This window comes from Octodon degus, unplaced genomic scaffold (assembly GCF_000260255.1).
Source record: "Octodon degus isolate 3935 unplaced genomic scaffold, OctDeg1.0 scaffold00304, whole genome shotgun sequence".
Lineage (NCBI taxonomy): Eukaryota > Metazoa > Chordata > Mammalia > Rodentia > Octodontidae > Octodon > Octodon degus.
In genome coordinates this window covers 350,251-367,199 of record NW_004524880.1, presented here as the reverse complement: position 1 = coordinate 367,199, position 16,949 = coordinate 350,251, and the positions used below count along the sequence as shown (strand labels likewise).

Here is a 16,949-nt window from a genome sequence, read left to right as displayed (position 1 = left end):
CTGTCCTGCCTCTACACTGCGAGCCGGGCCGGGCCCCAACCTTCGAACCCGCCTCAGCCTCCCAGCGCTAGGTTCTCATTTCTGTGGTGCTGGAGATGGAGCTGGGGGCTCGGGAGGGCGAGACCAGGGCGCAGCCCCTCTCTGTCTTTCTGCAGGCTGCAGTGGGGGTTCGGTCACCCCAACTACGCGGGGCTGGAAAGACTCCCACCCCACTTCCGGAGTCCAGTCCGCGGGCAGGCACGGCAAGCGACACTGGGCCAGGCCGGTTGCCTGGGTCCCTCTGCAGGGGCCTGGTGCAGCCAGGACAGACAGCAGGTGGTCGTGCTGGGTGAGCGGATTTAATGTCACCGTGTCACACAAACACACACAAAGCACAAGGCCGAGGCCCCAGGGCACCTGGGGACCCATGACCCGCTGCAGACGTTTGTGAGGTGTGGGTTCCATGTGGGGCACGATGCACAAGGACGTGGCTGTGGCTGCAGCAGTCATGGGCTCCAGACCCAGTGACACGACAGAACAGCGGCTGCTGTCGAGTGGCCATGTGGCCTTTGGCATCCAGGCCTGGCACGTGGCACTATCCCCTCCCAGACAGGGACGCCTCCTGGTGAGGAGTCTCTGGAAGGAGCCGGAGCCGAGGCGGGGCCGGTGTGGGGCACGGCTGGGGTTCAGGCTGCACAGGGTGGCCTCACTGGGTCCGAAGCTGGTAGTCTAGGCATGGGACAGGCAACACTTAGCCAAGGTCTTGCGCCCCAGGAAGCCCCGTCCCGCACACCACCAGCACTCACCACCGTTCTGCGTGATGTAGCGCACCCAGGGCAACGCCTGGTAGCCGCTCTTCTCGATGATCTTCAGGTATCGCACCTGGCAGGAGACCTGAGCCTTAGTACTCAGGATGTGTGGTGCTTGCTCGGGGACAGGCAGGTTCCTGGGGACCAGGCCTGGGTCCCTATGCCCCCTGCCCCCTCCACGTACCTGGATGCCTGAGGTGGTGAAGTAGGGGATCTCGAACTTGACACTGATAGGCGGCTTGCCCTCCTTGTCCTCTGCCTCAACGCTGGGCAGCCCGAAGTGCGCCCGCATCAAGTATTCCTTGCCACCCTGGCACATGCGGGCATGGTCAGTGATGGCCTTCAGGCCTGCCTCACACCACACCCAGCCTACAGCCCAGGGCACACCGGGGCCATGCCTGTCCCGGCAGACCACAGCAGGGGCAGCCCGGCCTGGGCAACTTTTTTTTTTTTTTTTTTTTCCAGAACCAGGGATTGAGCTCAGACCCTTGCACTTGCCAGGGAAGCACTTATTCTCCTTAGCTATCTCCCTGGCCCCAAAAGGTTTTGAGTCTTTTTTTTTTTTTTGGTGGAACTAGGGATTGAACTCAGACCCTTGCACTTGCCAGGGAAGTGCTTATTCTAGTGAGGCATCTCCCCAGTCCCAATCGACAATTTTTTCCTTTTTGTAATAGGGATTGAACTCAGACCTTGCGCTTGCCAGGCAGGTGCTTATGCCACTGAGCTGTATCTCTCCAGCTGGCCTGTGCAACTTAGCAAGGCCCTGACCCAAGGAAAAGGACTCAGCGTGAAGGTGCTGGATCCAATCCCCCCTGCTATCAGTAAAAAGAAAAAAGGGAAGGATGGTCATTTTAGTGCCATACAAATGCGGTGAGGGTGCCGGGCTCCTCTGCAGGGTGTTGCAAGCCAGGCTTTAGTTGTGGCAGGTGTGCAAGGCTCCAATGCCAGAAGGGAACAGGCCATGGGGACACAGACAGCAGAGACTCGGACTCTTTACGGCTCTGACTCTGGAACTGTGGAGGGCTCTGGACATCCCAAAGGACCCGATGTGTAAAATGCCACCCGGAATCCTGCCGTAGACTAGGGAAATGTAAGTCCCAACGCCCTGGAGCTCAGCTGCTGGGCACTGCCAACACGGCTTGCCAGAAATGAAGAGGGCAAAGTGGGCCAGGGTACGGCTGGTGGCGAGTGCCTGTCAGTAACACATGGGGCTGCAGGCTCCAGACCTATGCTGGGTCTGGAGGTGCGCACCCCTCACCCCAGGCATCCAGGATGCTGAGGCAGGAGGCTGTGTCTTGAAAAATAAAAAGGGGCCAGGGCTGCAGTTCCAGGGATGGGGTTCCATCCCCAGCACCAAAGCAGAACCAAAACCAAATTAAAATGAAAGAAGAAAATGTGCTGGGTTTGAGCCCTGTGCGCAGGGGCAGAACGCCCGGGAAGGGTGCGGTGGGGGCTGTGGTTTTGCCCACTAATGTCGCCGCCACAGAACCTCACCGGAAAGGACTTGATGGACCACACAATCTCGCTGTTCTCGGGCACCCACTTGACACTGCCCACCGTGGTCTTGAACTTGGGCGAGTCGGCGTCGTTGGGCACTGGGATATGGATCTCCACATTGTTGGCTGTCGAGCGCCGCTTGAACTGGCTCTTGGCCTGCAGGCCATCAGCATGGTCAGCTTTGCAGGCCGTGGCTCCAAGTCCCAGCTCTCAGGCACCCTCCGGGCCCAGCCACAGCCAGGGCCACGCCCGCCCCACCCACCCAGGCAGCGGCTGACCTTGATCATGTACTCAATGCGGCTGTGTGAGTGCTTCTCAATCACAGACTCGATCCAGATCAGCGGCTTCACCTGCAGGGATGGTGGGGGCCCAAGCTCAGCCGCTCCTGCTCTGTAGTGTCCAGTCCCAGGTGGGACGCGGAGGCCCAGCGTGGCAGGGCACTCACGTGCGTGTTGAGCCGATAGGACATGAGCTCAAACTCGCCATCAGGAGGGATGAAGGAGATGGTGCGATCATTCTCGAAGCGTGATAACCGCACGCACTGGTGGAACTTCACATCCTCCAGCTCCACCGACTTGCTCTTCCCACCTGAGGACAGCAGGGGTCCCAGCCGCTGGTGACCCACGACGACTGCCCAGTCCAGCAGGAGGCTGCCCTGGACCCCTTGCCCCCTCCCCACCCCCAGCTGCAGGGTAAGCAGCTCAGTCAGCGCCATGTGGGTGCCACCAGCACCACAGTGCCAAGGATGGTCAGGTGTGGCCCAGTGTGCCCCTCAGCACTCACGGCCCGTGTTGTCGAAGAGGACCTTGTCGTTGAGGCCGAGGCGCAGCTCTGGCATGCCTGACAGGAAGACCCGCATCTTGATAGAGCCCACGATCTCGCTGCGCAGCACGTTGCCATTGGCGCTGACCTGTGAGGGGCAGGACGGGAAGGGGTACTCAGCCCTGAGGTATAGCTGCCTCCAGGACTCGGCCTGGGCGCCTCTAGGACCCAGATTTGGCCTCACTCTGAGGCTGGAGTGCACGGCCCTTTAGGCTTTGACTGGGCTGGGTTGGAACTTGGAATCCTCCCGGCTCAGCCTCCCAGAGTGCAGGGACAGGCATTCACCACCACAGCCTGGCCCTCCTGAGCAACTATGTCCACCGCTCCCACAGGCTCTCCCTGAAGGCTGCCTAAGCCAGCACCCCAGCCCTTGGCCCTGTCCCAAGCAGCTGTGGGCAGCCTGTCCCCTTGGGGCAGGTGGCAGCCATACTCCCCAGCTGCTACAGTCTCCTGTGTCCCAAGGGGCAGTGGATACCAGTTGGATCACCACCCAGATCCTGTGCACTGCATGGACGGGGCCACTGTAGGTGCCTGGCAGCCACTGCCAGGGGTTAGTACTGAGGCCCGCTGCCCATGCCCCACTGGGCCACACGCCCACTCCAGAGCCCTGGGAGGCTTCCTGGGAGGATGCAGGAACACGGGCACAGCTGCCCAAGAAGCAATGCCCATGGGATCCCTGGGAGGTGGAGGACCTCTTGTGTGACACCAGAGTTTCAACATGCACAGGTGGCCACAAACCTAGACTGATGTGTGTGCTATGCGTGGGCATCAGAAAGACAATAAAATAGTAACTTCAACACTCAGGTAGGATGAGTAACTGTGGAGAGGGCACTGAAAGGGCAGCGAGGTCAGGGTTGGGAGGCTGAGGCAGGAGGACCCAAGTTCAAGACCATTCAAAGAAGAAAGCTTCCACTCTGCCCAACAGAGAAATACGGTGCAGGACCAATGGAGGCTCGGGGGCTGGGGACAGTGATATCTGTGTGACAATGAAGCCCAGAAGGAAAAAAGAAAATGTGAATCCAAACACCCAGAGGAAGCAGAGGTTGGGGACCTCGCCGCACCCAACACCCAGGACCCTGTACCACTGGCAGAGCCAGCATGCCAGACTGGCAGGGCAGGGCAGCAGGCAGGCGCTGTGCAGAGGAGGAGTGCTCCCTGAGAAGAGAGAGGGAGCACGGGACCGCAATGCAGCAGAGGTTTGGAAGTGGCCAATCAGAACGAACCACAGCACAGAGGGCCCAGCTGAAGCCAGCCTGTGGCAGTCAGCTCAGCCTGCTTGCCCAGGGAAGCTGAGCTGCACTGGCTGGACTGCAGATGGGGTGGGGAGGAGCACAGAAGGGCCTGGGCAGCCAGTAAAGCAGCGGCCCAGAATCGTCTCGGGGACAGCAAGGCCACAAGGTCACCCACCACAGGGCCATCACTCAGAGAGCTGCAAGCACCCAAGCTGGGAGGACATGGGCACTACTGGCAGGGACAGCATCAGCACTGCATGTGCTGAAACACAGGGTGCTGGGGACCTGGGTGGATCTGGCCGCAGCCATACAGCCTCAAGCCTGGCTACCAGCCAAGCCCCTTCTCAGACTGCGGTCACAGGACACCAATGAAAGGTCACAGAAAAACCCATGAGGGGCCATGCTTGTCCCTCTTCTGTACTCCTGGGGACTGGGCTCGCCTTCACTGGCCGTTGTTGTCTCTCATTTTGACACATGGTTTCCCCGTGTCCCTATACTGCCCTGGCTGGGCTCTGTTGGGTTCATGCTGCCTTGGCTGTGACGTCAGGCCCAGGCCCAGAGGACACCTCCGCCCAGGCTGCAAGGACAGCAGAGTCACTGGACTCACCGCACTGCTCTGGGACACAGGTGTGGATTTCTACCCGGGCTGGCCCCTCTCTCTGTAGCCTTGGCCATCGCTGTCCCAGCTGCAGAAGGGCCACCACGGCTGCTCACAGTGGGCTACGACCAGGAAAACCTCCTCCACGCGCCTGCAATGCTGCTCCCCCAGCAGCCAAGCCCCTCCCCCCCAGGGTGCTCCTTCCTTCCCCCACAGACCTAACTCTTGACCCCACACACGGACAGGGAATGACACACATGGGGACCTTCGCAAGGTGCAGCCCCCAAGACAAGGAGTGAAGGTGATCATGACTGAGTATGGCGGACACCAGAACAGCTCTCCTTGAAAGAGCAGCTGGCCCTGCCTCTGCGGAGTGACATGAACAGGGCTGGCCACAGGACACTTCCTTATGCCCCCAGTTGGCTTTACGTGATGCACACGGGCCCAGCCAGGGGTTGAGCTGCAGACTCTAAAGCACAACAGCGGCAGGTCAGCGATGCCTGCCCACATTGTTCGGGCAGTAAGTGTGGGCCAGGCCGTCTGCTAAGACCGAGGCACGGGAAGTGATCTCCGCCATCTTGGGGCATGGAGGGTGGCCCTCCAAGCCAAGCACCAAGCCCTAAGCACAGACACATGCTCAGTCTGTGATCCACACACTGCTCCTTCTGCACACCTCTCTCCCCAGCCGAGCCCACAGCACTCAGCGTCCCCGACTTCCTGCTAATCTCCCAGTCATCACCCCAAGCCACTCCTCCCTTCATGATTTGATAAAGCCTGGTTCAGCTCTGGGCCAGGGCCTTTTGTTTTGGTTAGCTATTGTTTCGCCTGGACTTAGGACCCCTAGAGTCCCCACGCCTACTGATAAGTGTTCCTCTATTCTTGCCCTGGGTTGCAATGGGAGTGGTGGATTAGAATTACCTATTGGAATTCCAGTAACTTCTCCCTGGAATTGCAAACGTGGGCCCCTCCGACCCACCGAGACAAGACCCAGACAAGGGCCAGAAGGGCGACTTACAACCCAGCAGTGGCAGATGAAGTGGGATGGCCCACAGCTCTCTGAAAACATCTCTGGGAGCATCTGAAGTGTGTGGGGCAGAAAGGAGTGCCCGCTGGACTGTGGACACTGGGCCGGCAGTGCCCAGAGAGGCTGGCAGCACGGGCACCTGAGCTGCATGCCGGACATAAAAGGCTCTGGCCCTGCCCACAGCTTCTGGAAGGGCTGGCCACCGGAGGACATGCTAGAGACGACACAGCAGTGAGAGCAAAAGCAGCCAGGAAGCCTACGGGGTCAAAGGTCAGGAGTGGCGGCACATGCCTATAGCCCCTGCACTCAGGAGGCTAAGGCAGGAGGGTTGCAAGTTCCTGCCCAGTAACTTATCCAGACCCTGTCTCAAAATAGAAAACACTAGAAAGGGCTGGGAATGTAGCTCAGTGTAGAGCAGGTGCTAGCAGGACTGAAGCCCTGGGCGGGTCCCGGCACCACACAACAGTCAGCTAACTGATCTCCAAGCTCAGAGCACTGTACCAGTGAGTTTTAACAGCAGTTAAAGAAGCTTTAACCCCAACCCAATTCTATATGACCTGTTTCAGAAAATAAAAGAAGCGCACCCCAGCTCATTTCCTAGGACACCAGTGCCTGACACCCAGGCGGATGACAGCGTTCCACAAAAGTTTCAGGCCCACATGACTTGTGAATGCACATGAAAGGTCTCTGGCCAAACTCCAGCAAGGGAACTCAACAGTATAAGACGAATCAGCAGCAGCAGCCAGGGCCTGCACTCCATGAGCGGGAGGTGGGGTCGGAACCTGTCCTGCGCAGTGAGCAGCCTCCTGGGCATGCACACTGCTCCGGGCTCTCAGGGCACCACAGCTCACTGCTCTTAGGACTGGACCTGCCTTGGGGTACAGCCTGGACAAGTCACCCTCCCTCCCCAGCAGGCCTAGCTGGGGTCCCAGGACCCTGAGCCCCTCAGGAAAACACAGTCTCAGCAGGGAGTGGGCTGGGGCCTCATGTAGAGCGCTAGACCTCTGTCAGTCACTCCTATACCCCAGGGCAGTGACCAGTCAGGGATGCCGAGGTGCAAAACATACCAGCTCTACACTGGACACCCCAGGCCTGAGTGTAACAGCACAGGTGCCTGGTGGAAGCTACGACTCCGATGAGATGAAAGGCAGCATTCTCATCAAGGTGTGCAGATACAGGGAAGGACAGGCACACACTGCATGTCTGCATCAGGGACTCCAGACAGCAAGCCATCTATCTGCATGCTGTCACCTAAACAGAACAATATGCTGCAGCTCCGAAGACCTGTGCGGCTCAGCCAGCTGACGCTAGTGTCTCTAGGGTGAATCCCAGCAGCAGGAACTGCGCCTTGAGCTCTGGACTCTCCCACAGTCACTGGCCTCGAAGTGGCTCTTCATGGGTTCCTAGGTCACACCACCCTGTGGGTTTGATTTCAACAAAAGCAACCGGTGTTGGGAACAACTGCAAAAATCACATCCAAAATAACATGGATAGAAACCACACTTCTGGGCATGGTGGCGCACGCCCGTAATCACAGCACTTGGGAGGCTGCTGAGGCAGGAGGATCATTGCAAATTTGTGATCAGCCTGGGCCACACAGTGAGTTCAAAGCCAGCCAGAACTGCAGAGTGAGACGCTGACTCAAAAAGATGGAAAACAAAAACAAAACAAAACAAAAAAAACCCCACCACACACCATACCTTCTGTAAAATTTAATTAAAAATTGGCCACAGATGGAAACTTAGGTGAACAGAATTTTCAGAACGTGCAGGAGGAAGCTGCTATGCTCGGGTTGGCACTGAGCTCAACCTGGCACCAAACAGCACAATCGACAACAAAGGCGGGGCTCAGGAGAATAAGCGCTTGCCTGGCAGGCGCAAGGGCCTGACTTCAATCCCTGGTTCCACCAAACCAAACCAACAAACAACTGCCCCCCAACAACAAAGGCATCGAAGGCTGGATTTCAGCACAGTTAAACACGTTTGCTCTATGAGAGACACTGCTGCCACATGTGCTGGCACACGCCTGCGACCCGAGCACGGGGGAAGCTGCAGCAGGGGGGCTGCTGTGAGCTTGTCGCCAGCCTCAACTGTACAGCAAGTGCCGGCCTCAACAAAATAAAATGAGGGGCTGGAGAGATGGCTCAGTGGTCTAAAGCACCTACTTGGAACAAGCTTAGCAAAGCATCGGGGACCGCGGTTCAATCCCCCAGCACCACATGCCAGCCAGCCCCGCCCCCTGGTGGGCTGAGCTGGCCACACACACACCTCTCTCTCTCTCTCTCTCTCTCTCTCTCTCTCTCTCTCTCTCTCTCTCAAATAAATAAATAAAAAAAAAAATTAAAAAAAAAAACAAAAAAAAAAAAACAAAATAAAATGATATTACTATGAGAATAAAAAGGCAAACTTGCAAACCACGTGTCTCACGAAGTCTGGTGTCTGAGATATATAAGGAACTTCTAGCACTCCACAGAGAAAACACAAATGACCCAACTTACAAATGCTTGAAAGACACTGCCGGCATGGTGGCGCGCACCTGTGATCCCAGCACTTGGGCGGCTGGCTGGAGGACTGCTGTGAGTCTGCGACCAGCCTGGGCTACAAGGGAAGCTCAAGGCCAGCCTGAGCTGCTGCACAGTGAGGCCTTGTCTCAAAAAGACAAAGAAACAAAAAACGACAGAGCCTTGTGTCCTTAGAAACTGTATGTTGGGGCTGGGGAGATGGCTCAGGAGAATAAGTGCTTCCCCGGCAAGCACAAGGGTCTGAGTTCAATCCCCGGTTCCGCTAAAAAAAAAGAAAAAAGAAAAAGACACAAGAATCTATGTTACAAAAGAAGCCTATGCACCGATGCTCCACACCACGCGCCCCAACGGGGATGGCACTGATGCTCAGGCCCACAAGGGCCTCAGGGCCGCCCCGGGCTCCTCTGGCCTGCAGCTGCTCCCCTGCACAGGTACGCCGCTCCAGGGTTGATGAGGCCAGAGTGGGCGCTCACACCCTCCCTGCAGCCACTGCTGCCGCTGCCCTCGACTCAGCGCTGCACACCCAGAAACGCATGCCGCACACCGTGTGGGGGTGGATGGGTACGTGATGGGGCCGGGGCACAGGGCCATGGTGTCACGTGATGCTGCTTGCCACAGGTCTCCAGAGCTAAGCTGGACACAGGGAACAGATGGGCTGTCACCAGGGACGGGCCGGCACTGGGGCAGCTGGGGCCTGTGTCCTGCTGGGCAGGGAGCCCTGGCTCAGTCAGTTCAGGCCCCAGCACGTAGAGAACCCAGACGAAGGAGAGCCGGGGGCTTGTGGTTGGCTTGCGCCAGAGAAAACAAACAAAGAAAAAAAGAAGCCTAAACACAGCCAAAACCTAAATCCTCAGAACCAGACCTGCAGTGGGGAGCACTGCACCTCAGGATCTAGTGTTCTAGGGCACCATGTCCTGCAGGGGTGGGGGGTGGGGCGGGTCGCCAAGGTGACCAGGCTCTTGGGGGCCACTCTTTGACCCCAACTCTGAACAAGGAGTCCAGGCTGTGGGCTGGCCCCTCCCTGGAAGACTGCGTTTACAGGGACAGCAGTGGGTACCCACCAAGAGGTTGACGGACTCGATGACATCCAGGAACACCTCGTTCTTCCGGTATTTGATGCCCTCTGACCGCCAGGACACTGCATTGGTGACAGTGGCCGGGGGCCGCGGTGCCCCAGTTTCTAGCTTGTGGCCTTCCTGCGTGATATACCTGTGGGCCTCTGCTCAGGTTAGGGGTGTTGGCCATGGGTCCCACCTCCACAGTCCCTTCCACGCCAGCAAGTCCCACAGGTGGTGGCCCCTGGTGACCAGACCCGAGGCAATGGCCCGAGGCGCTCATTTCTGGGATCCAAGGAGACAGTGTTAGGAGAATGGGAAGTGGGCATGAGCCAGGTATGGCAAACCCCCCTCATCCCAGCTATCAGGGAGACTGAGGCAAGATCTCGGGTTTGACCAGTGTCTGGGCCAATTAGCCCGATGTTATCTCAAAATAAAATAGAAAGGACTGGGCTGGGGCTGAGGAGCGGGCGCTTGTCTAGCACGAGAAAAGAAAAGAGGAAGCAAAGCCAAGCAGATGCATAGGAGGTGCCCCAGCGGCCCCACACTCACTCCTGCAGGATCTTGCTGTCCGTGGTCTGTGGGTAGCCAAAGTCCATGAGCTCGTCCAGCAGCTCATAGATGATGACGAAGTTGTCACGGATGCTCTCCTCCTCCAGCTCCTTGAAATACTCGGAGAACACCTGGTGGGTGGCAGGCAGGCCTGGGTGAGCAGAGCCCAAGGTCCAGCCCCGCTCCCGGGCGCCACCCCAACTCAGCTCTGCTCCCTGGAGGCAGGGCTCACCTGAACCACCTTGTAGAGGAAGGAGAACACCAGTGACACGCAAGCATTCTTCTTGGACGTGGCGACCACTGTGTGGGCATGTTAAGGACAGCCTGCTCCAGCCCAGCCCGGTCATCGCTGCCTGGCACAGTGGCACTGGCAGAGGCCCTGCTGCATGGGAAGTTGCACCTCAACCTGGAGCTATGGCTCCAGGCAGGAGGGTGGCTGCTTAGCCAGTCCTGCCTCGGGATTAAAACAGCGAAGGTGCCAGGGCAAAGCTCAGCAAAGGAAGGCCTGCATCGGCCCAGCCTGGGGAGCAGTGGTGGCCGCAGAGGTGCAGGGCCAGGGCTACAGGCTGAGGCCTTGCAGGAACCCCCGGGCCTCCTTCCTGGGGTGGGGGGCTCTCTCCTCCTCAGGGCCAGCAGGGCGTGCTGGGGGTTGTGCCTGGGATCTCCAGGGGCTGTCAGCAACAGAACTAGGAATCTGGCTGCGCCAGAGGAAGCCCTGGGGACCCCTCCCCAGCTGTGGAACGTGTGGAACAGGGTGGATAGGGCCTGGGGCTCAGGCTGTGCACATGGGCTGGCTCCTCCCACACCTGGGCAGCCAGGCCAGTAGTGCAGCGTCAGGGGATGCCGATGACAGCTATCTCCCAGGTGCTAGCCACTGCCTCAGCTGTCCAAGCAGGGACACCTGGACATCACCAGGGCACCATCTGGGCAGCACAGCTGGGCTCTGGGTGTCCTCTCCCTCAGCCATGGGTCACCTCAACTGGCCATGAGGTAGCAGGAGGCCAAACACATGCCTCCCAGCCAGGTCCTCTCCAGGGGGAGACCAGGACAGTAGTGCTGGCTGCTGTCCCCTGGGGCCGCCACTCAGACCCTCAGGGGGCCACCTGGCTGCTGGAGCCTAGCCGTTTCGGTGACCCAAGCTGGGCCCTCCATTCCCTCCCCGCATTTGCGCCCTAAGATGGCACAGCCTGCCACACTCCTAGACTATCTGCTGTAATACAGCACTGCAGACCCTGAGGCATGGGGCACTCTTTGGCCACAGTCACTGCTCATCTCCCAGGATGGGCATCACACTATCTACAGGACCACTGCAGTGTCCCCACGGGTTCCTGCCAAGGGATACGGTAGAGGTTGTTGTGCTTGATCCACATGAAGCGCACGCCTCCGTGGGCCAGGATGGGTGATAGCACACCCTCCTCCTCTTTCTCCATCAGGATGGGCATGAAGTGCTCCACCTCCGACATGTCCACGTCACCTCGGTAGTTGCGGCAGATGAGCACCTGTGGGTGGGCAGGTGGGGCAGTCAGGGGCACTGCAGCCTCCTCCATCTCCAGCCTGGGGTTTCCCGTGCCTCTGCAGGGCTGAAGCAGGCCCCTGGGTCTGGAAGGACAGTAACACATGTCCATTCTGCTGCTCCTGGATGCCAGCCTGCAAGGACCCAAAGCCATGGCAATGGCATCAAGATGCGCACATGGGATGATTTACAGCAGCACCAGTCATTCATTCTTTTCTGCATTTGCTGGTGCTGGGGGTGGTGGGTGCTGGGCTGTACCCCAGCCCTTTTTTATTCTGAGACAAGGTCGGACCAAGTTGCCTAGGCTGGCTGGAACTTGCGGTCGTCCTGCCTCAGCCTCCCACAGTGCTGGGATGACAGGCAGGTATCACTAGGCAGGCCTGAACTTGCAACTAAGGCCGGAGTGAGGGGGCTAGATGGAGGACAGCAGGCTGTCCACACGCAGTCGCAGGGGGGCAGGGACCTTGCGGGTGGCAGGCCTTCCGGGTGACAGGGCTCCCTGTGCAGAGCCAGGCGGCTCTGTTTTCCACAAGGGCCACTGCTGGCCTCTAGCACTCAGGTTATAGCCCCAGGCCACTGATGGCTCCTGTCCTGGCTGGTGCCTTGCCTGCCCCCACTGCCCACCGCAGAGCACGCTTAGCTACTCCCTCGTGTGCACTGTCCCTGAGGACAGCCATGTCTGCGTCCTTCACTGGGGAGGACCTGGCCCACACAGACATGAAGTGAGAGGAGAGGGACCATTGTGGCCACAGCGGTGCTGCTGCTGTGCCAGCAAGAAGGCAGGGCCGGGTGCTGGGGGCCACCAGGGACCCTGGGGGATGGGAGTCCAGTGCGTCCAGAGTCCTAGGCATACCATGGGGCTCGGACAGGACTCACAGTCCAGAGTAAGGGCAGGGGCGGCTGGACCCTGCCTTCCAGGGACGAGAGGAAGGCACAGTAGGTGGTGAGGATACAGGGAAGTGGGTCCGGAAGTGCAGACCCCATGCTGCTTGCATAGTGGGGCCCCTTGGGTCTTGGCAGAGGGACCCAGCTCACAGCCCCAGGCTGCTGATGGCTCCTGTCCTGGCTAGTGCTGTCAGGTGACTGTCCCCTGTCACCTTCTCAAACCAGGGGCTGCCCCAGATTTTTTTGTGTGTCTTTTTGAGACACAAGCTTGCTACACAGCTCAGGCTGGCCTTGAGCTCACTTTGTAGCCCAGGCTGGTTTTCAACAGGCAACGATCCTCCCGCCTCAGCTTTCCAAGTGCTGGGACCACAGGCCTGTGCCACAATGTCCAGCTTGCTTCCTTCCTTCTGCTCAGGGAAGCTGCTGCTGGGAGGCAAAAGCCCCAGCAGGGGATGTGGGCACTGTGGTAGCCATCTCCTTGGGAGATGCCTTCTGCCCTCAGTGTTCCCTGGGCTGTTGTTTTTTTTTTTTCCCCTTTTTTTTTTTTTTGCAGAACTGGGGATTGAACTCAGGCCCTTGCACTAGCCAGGCAAGCACTTATTCTACTGAGCCATCTCCCTGGCCTCCATGGGCTGTGTTGTCTGGGTATTCTCCACACCATGGCCCAGAATAGGTTGTCTTCTGCCAGTGTTTTGGCTGCCCATTGCCCTCCTGCCCACAGGCACACCTTGCCTTCACTGGACTATCACCTGTCATCTTCTCAAACCAGCTTGGGCATCATACTTTGCCAGGGAGCCTTTAGTAACCTCACATACGAGGCTGAGTGACTGCTTACTTGGGGCTGTGTCCCCTGGCCCTCTGGCTGCCTGGCCCAAGTGCTCAGTGACATGCCTGGCTGTGTCTGTCCCGAAAGCTGGAGAGCTCTCAGCACTGCAGCCAGGGTGGGGCTGCTCCGTTTGCACAGTGCTTCATGGTGAGGGAGGCAGGCCCAGGGCAGCAGGTGCCATCCAAGGTGCACAAACCTGGCCACAGCTGTCCGTGGGGCCTGCAGGAAAGGCCAGCTGATAAGACAGGAGGCTGAGACAGGGTACAGTGGCCAGGCTGGAGCAGGAGCACCAGGCCTCCTCCAGGATGGGGTTTCCCCACTCCCAAGGCCCGCCTGGGGACACAGCAGGGTTGACTCTGGGCGCCATCCACATATCTATGCCAGAACACCAGAAGAAAAAGCCATTCATTGCTGCCTGCTGTAGTTTCTGGGCCCCTAACCAGCATGATGGAACACCCACTAGCCCTCCCCATGAATGTGGGGCATGTCTGGTATGGCTGGACCAATTCTGGTTCCCACAGGGAAGGCCAGACAGTCACTGTCCACTGGGGGTGGCCTCTGGGGAAGGCTCCTGCCCAGTTTTTAAGGCCTGGACAAGTTCTCAGCTGGGCATGGTGGCACAGGCCTGTGACTCCAGTATGTGGGAGGCTGAGGCAGAACTGTCAGCAGCTGAAGACCACCCTGGGCTATACAGTGAGTTCAAGGTCCACCTGAACATAGTGAAACCCTATACATAGTGAAAGGGTTTCATTGCACATAGTGAAACCCTGTCTCAAAAGAAAAAAAAAAAAAGTTACCAGAACTGTGCTTGTCATCCCAGCACTCCAGGAGGATGAAACAGGAGGGTTACCAGTTTCAGCCCTGCCTGGACAACTGAGAGACTTAGCTAGACCCTGTCTCAAAATAAAAAATAGAAAAGGGCTGAGGTTGGAGTTCAGTGTGAGGCCCTGGGATCCGCCCTCAGTGCTGGAAAAAGTTTTTGAACTATGGCAGAGCTCAGTGGTAACACATTGCCTGGCACGCAAGAGGACATAGGCTAGTGCTTAGGACCAGAAAGAAAAAGCAGGATTGTCTTAAACGCCCCAGGCTCTGCGGATGACACAGGACCCGTGTGTCCTCCCCTGAAGGAGGCCATTCCCAGTACTCACGGACGCACCGCTGCAGCAGACATCTGCTTGTCAAGACTCTGTGCCACATGTTCCCCTCCAGCCCGCCCGGGGACCCCAACACTGGACAGGGTTTTTTCATACCCTAGCTCCACGCACAAATGATCGGGGGAGGGGGAACTCCCAGATCTGGGAACCTCTCGCTGCAGCGTGCGACCTCAGCAGGGTTGGTTGCCCCCGTGCCTCAGTTTCCCCTCTCACAGCACACCTCCCCAATCCAGCGTTTGGAGGAAGGTCGGGATTGTGCCTCGGGAGAAGGCGGACGGCGGACACAGCAGGCAGCAGCCAGGGCACTGGCCTGCCAGGCCTGGCCGCCCAGTCAGGGGTCGCGGCTGGGCTTACGGGGGCGGGGATGCCGCCGCAGGTTACCTGGCAGCAACGAGGCTGCCTCCCTACCTAACGGGGAGTGGCTCCAGAGCTTGGACCACAGCCTGCTACCTAGCAGCCGAGGGGACCCAGGGTGACGCTCCCGCGCCTCCGCCTCTCGCCAGGGTGGGGCCCCCTCGGCCGGTTACCTAGCAACAGGGTGGGTCCTTCTCGAGGCGAGGCCTTAGAGGGTTGCCTGGCAACGGGAAGTGTGGGCACCCTGAGTACCTTGCCCTTCAGGTCCAATACGTAGACGGCGCTGGCGGACATGTCGGCTGAGGAAGGCCCTGGCGGCGCCGACTCCTGGCCGGCGCTGAGTGAGGCCGGCTCTCCAGCGACACTTCCTCCACTTCCGGCCTCGGAGCCGCGCGCGGACCGTTATGTCCGGTCAGGAGGAGCGGCGCGCAGTGCGCAGGCGCCAGGCGGATTGGACGCAGGCGCAGTACGTATTTTGGAACCATAAATTTTGCCCCACCCCAAATCCCGGAAGTGAGGCCTAGGGGGCGGGGCGGGGCCGACGGAATCCCAAATTTCTGTCCCCCGCAGCCACACCAGGCCCTGCAGGACACGGAGAACCTTTCCTTTGCACCAGGCTAGACGACAGACCCTGGAGGGGGAACCGACTCGGTCGGAGCCTACAGGCCCGCGGGGAAGTCTCGCAAGGGAGGGAGGGGCCGCGGCTTCTTGCTTTCCTCGGCTGAACCCGAAGGCCCCGCCCCAGCCTGCTTCCTGCACAGGACGGAGCGAATCGCGAAAGCGGAAGCCCCAGTGTCCCTCGGGGGCCAGGTGGCCAAGTGCTGCGCTGAAGGAAGTGGGCCCGTCCTGCTCTGCACCAGGGACCCACTTGGTGGAAGACAGTTTTTAAAGGAACTGGGGTAGCGGATGGCTTCAGGATGATGCAGCAATTACGTTTATTGCGTGGCTTAATTTCTACTATTATGTTGTAACATACAGTGAGATAATTAGATAGTTCACAGCGCAGTCAGTGGGAGCCCTGCCTTGCTTTCCTGCAGCCGGACGGTCCCCTCTGTGGTCATGGTGGCCTCAGTGTGTTGCCTAGGTCCCATCCACGCTGTGGATCACTTGGGTTGCTGTTACTGCAGAAAACCCAGCTTCATAAAGACAAGATGCTGGAAATGGAAGCGGGCTTTCAGTGCTTTTGTGGCAGTCTCAAGACATTCTGTCCTGAAATCAGCCTAGAACATATAGGGATGAGGCGTTGTCCCAGACAACTCGTAAGGCCACTGACATTTGTCATCTCAGTTTACCATCTACTATGGACAAAGTCGATTCTCCTGGCGTATTCACGAACAGGTCGTGAGTCCAGCCCTATCCACTTCGGGGGTCTGTTTTGGTTGGAAAGCAGTGTGCAGTCTTTGGGAAGCTGAGATAAGTGGTCAGGCACTGGTGGAAAGAAGGCCTTGGCTCAGCTGGGCATAGGGGCACATGCCTGTAATCCCAGCAGCAGTTTGGCTTTGAATGCAGCCACTTTGTGTGCCAACTTGGGAACAGCTGTCATTCTCCCCTGAAGTGACTGAGGTCATTAAGCAGGTTGAATATGTCTCGTGGGGCTTGTTTTTTAGATCTTGCTATGTAACCCAGGTTGGCTTTGAGTTCATGTGATCCTTCTGCCTCAGCCTCCTGAGTAACTGGGTTACAGGCATGCATCACCATAATGGACAAAGTAAGCAAGTTGTGCATATATATATATATATGTATATATATGTATATATGTAAAGGGTTAATAGAGTTTTGTGCCTTAATTGTAAAAAATTATAAAAACCCCTTGTGCTTCCTGTTATCTGCTGTAAGAAATATATTCTCCCTTTCGGCTCAAGGCTGTTCAACAATAAATAACTGTTTCTTGTCAAGGCAGCAAGCTAACACAAACTCCCTCCCCAACCATCTCCTGTAACGTAGTCAGCTTAAGATATATCTTGTAAAAATATGCACTTATCACTAAGCTGTGAAAGACCGTTTAGTTATGAACAGTTTGCAGCTGTGTCAAATGAATGCAGTTTCTGTTGTTCTGTGCTAGATAACAAGTTTGCTTACCAAACTGGATGTGATTCCTGTTATAAATACCCCCTTGCTACCTACGTTC

General features: G+C 57.9%; 1 protein-coding gene across 3 annotated transcripts; it reads right to left on the bottom strand.

Annotated features, from left to right (window-relative positions):
* Positions 1 to 319: 319 nt before the first annotated feature.
* On the bottom strand, positions 320 to 15,219 carry Ap1m1 (adaptor related protein complex 1 mu 1 subunit). Of its 3 annotated transcripts, none has more exons than XM_004647371.2 (12): positions 15,074 to 15,219; positions 11,432 to 11,588; positions 10,322 to 10,389; positions 10,090 to 10,220; positions 9,544 to 9,691; positions 3,069 to 3,195; positions 2,731 to 2,873; positions 2,564 to 2,635; positions 2,283 to 2,441; positions 973 to 1,098; positions 786 to 861; positions 320 to 708 (listed from the first exon to the last, which is right to left on the bottom strand). In XM_004647371.2, the coding sequence occupies exons 1-12, from the start codon at positions 15,113 to 15,115 to the stop codon at positions 686 to 688; spliced, it is 1,272 nt and encodes a 423-aa protein (XP_004647428.1). In that variant the 5' UTR covers positions 15,116 to 15,219; the 3' UTR covers positions 320 to 685. The 3 variants fall into 3 exon arrangements, with proteins under 3 accessions (XP_004647428.1, XP_023563408.1, XP_023563407.1); XM_023707640.1 differs by lacking the exon at positions 15,074 to 15,219 and adding an exon at positions 14,995 to 15,063; XM_023707639.1 differs by lacking the exon at positions 15,074 to 15,219 and adding an exon at positions 13,510 to 13,688.
* Positions 15,220 to 16,949: the final 1,730 nt, after the last annotated feature.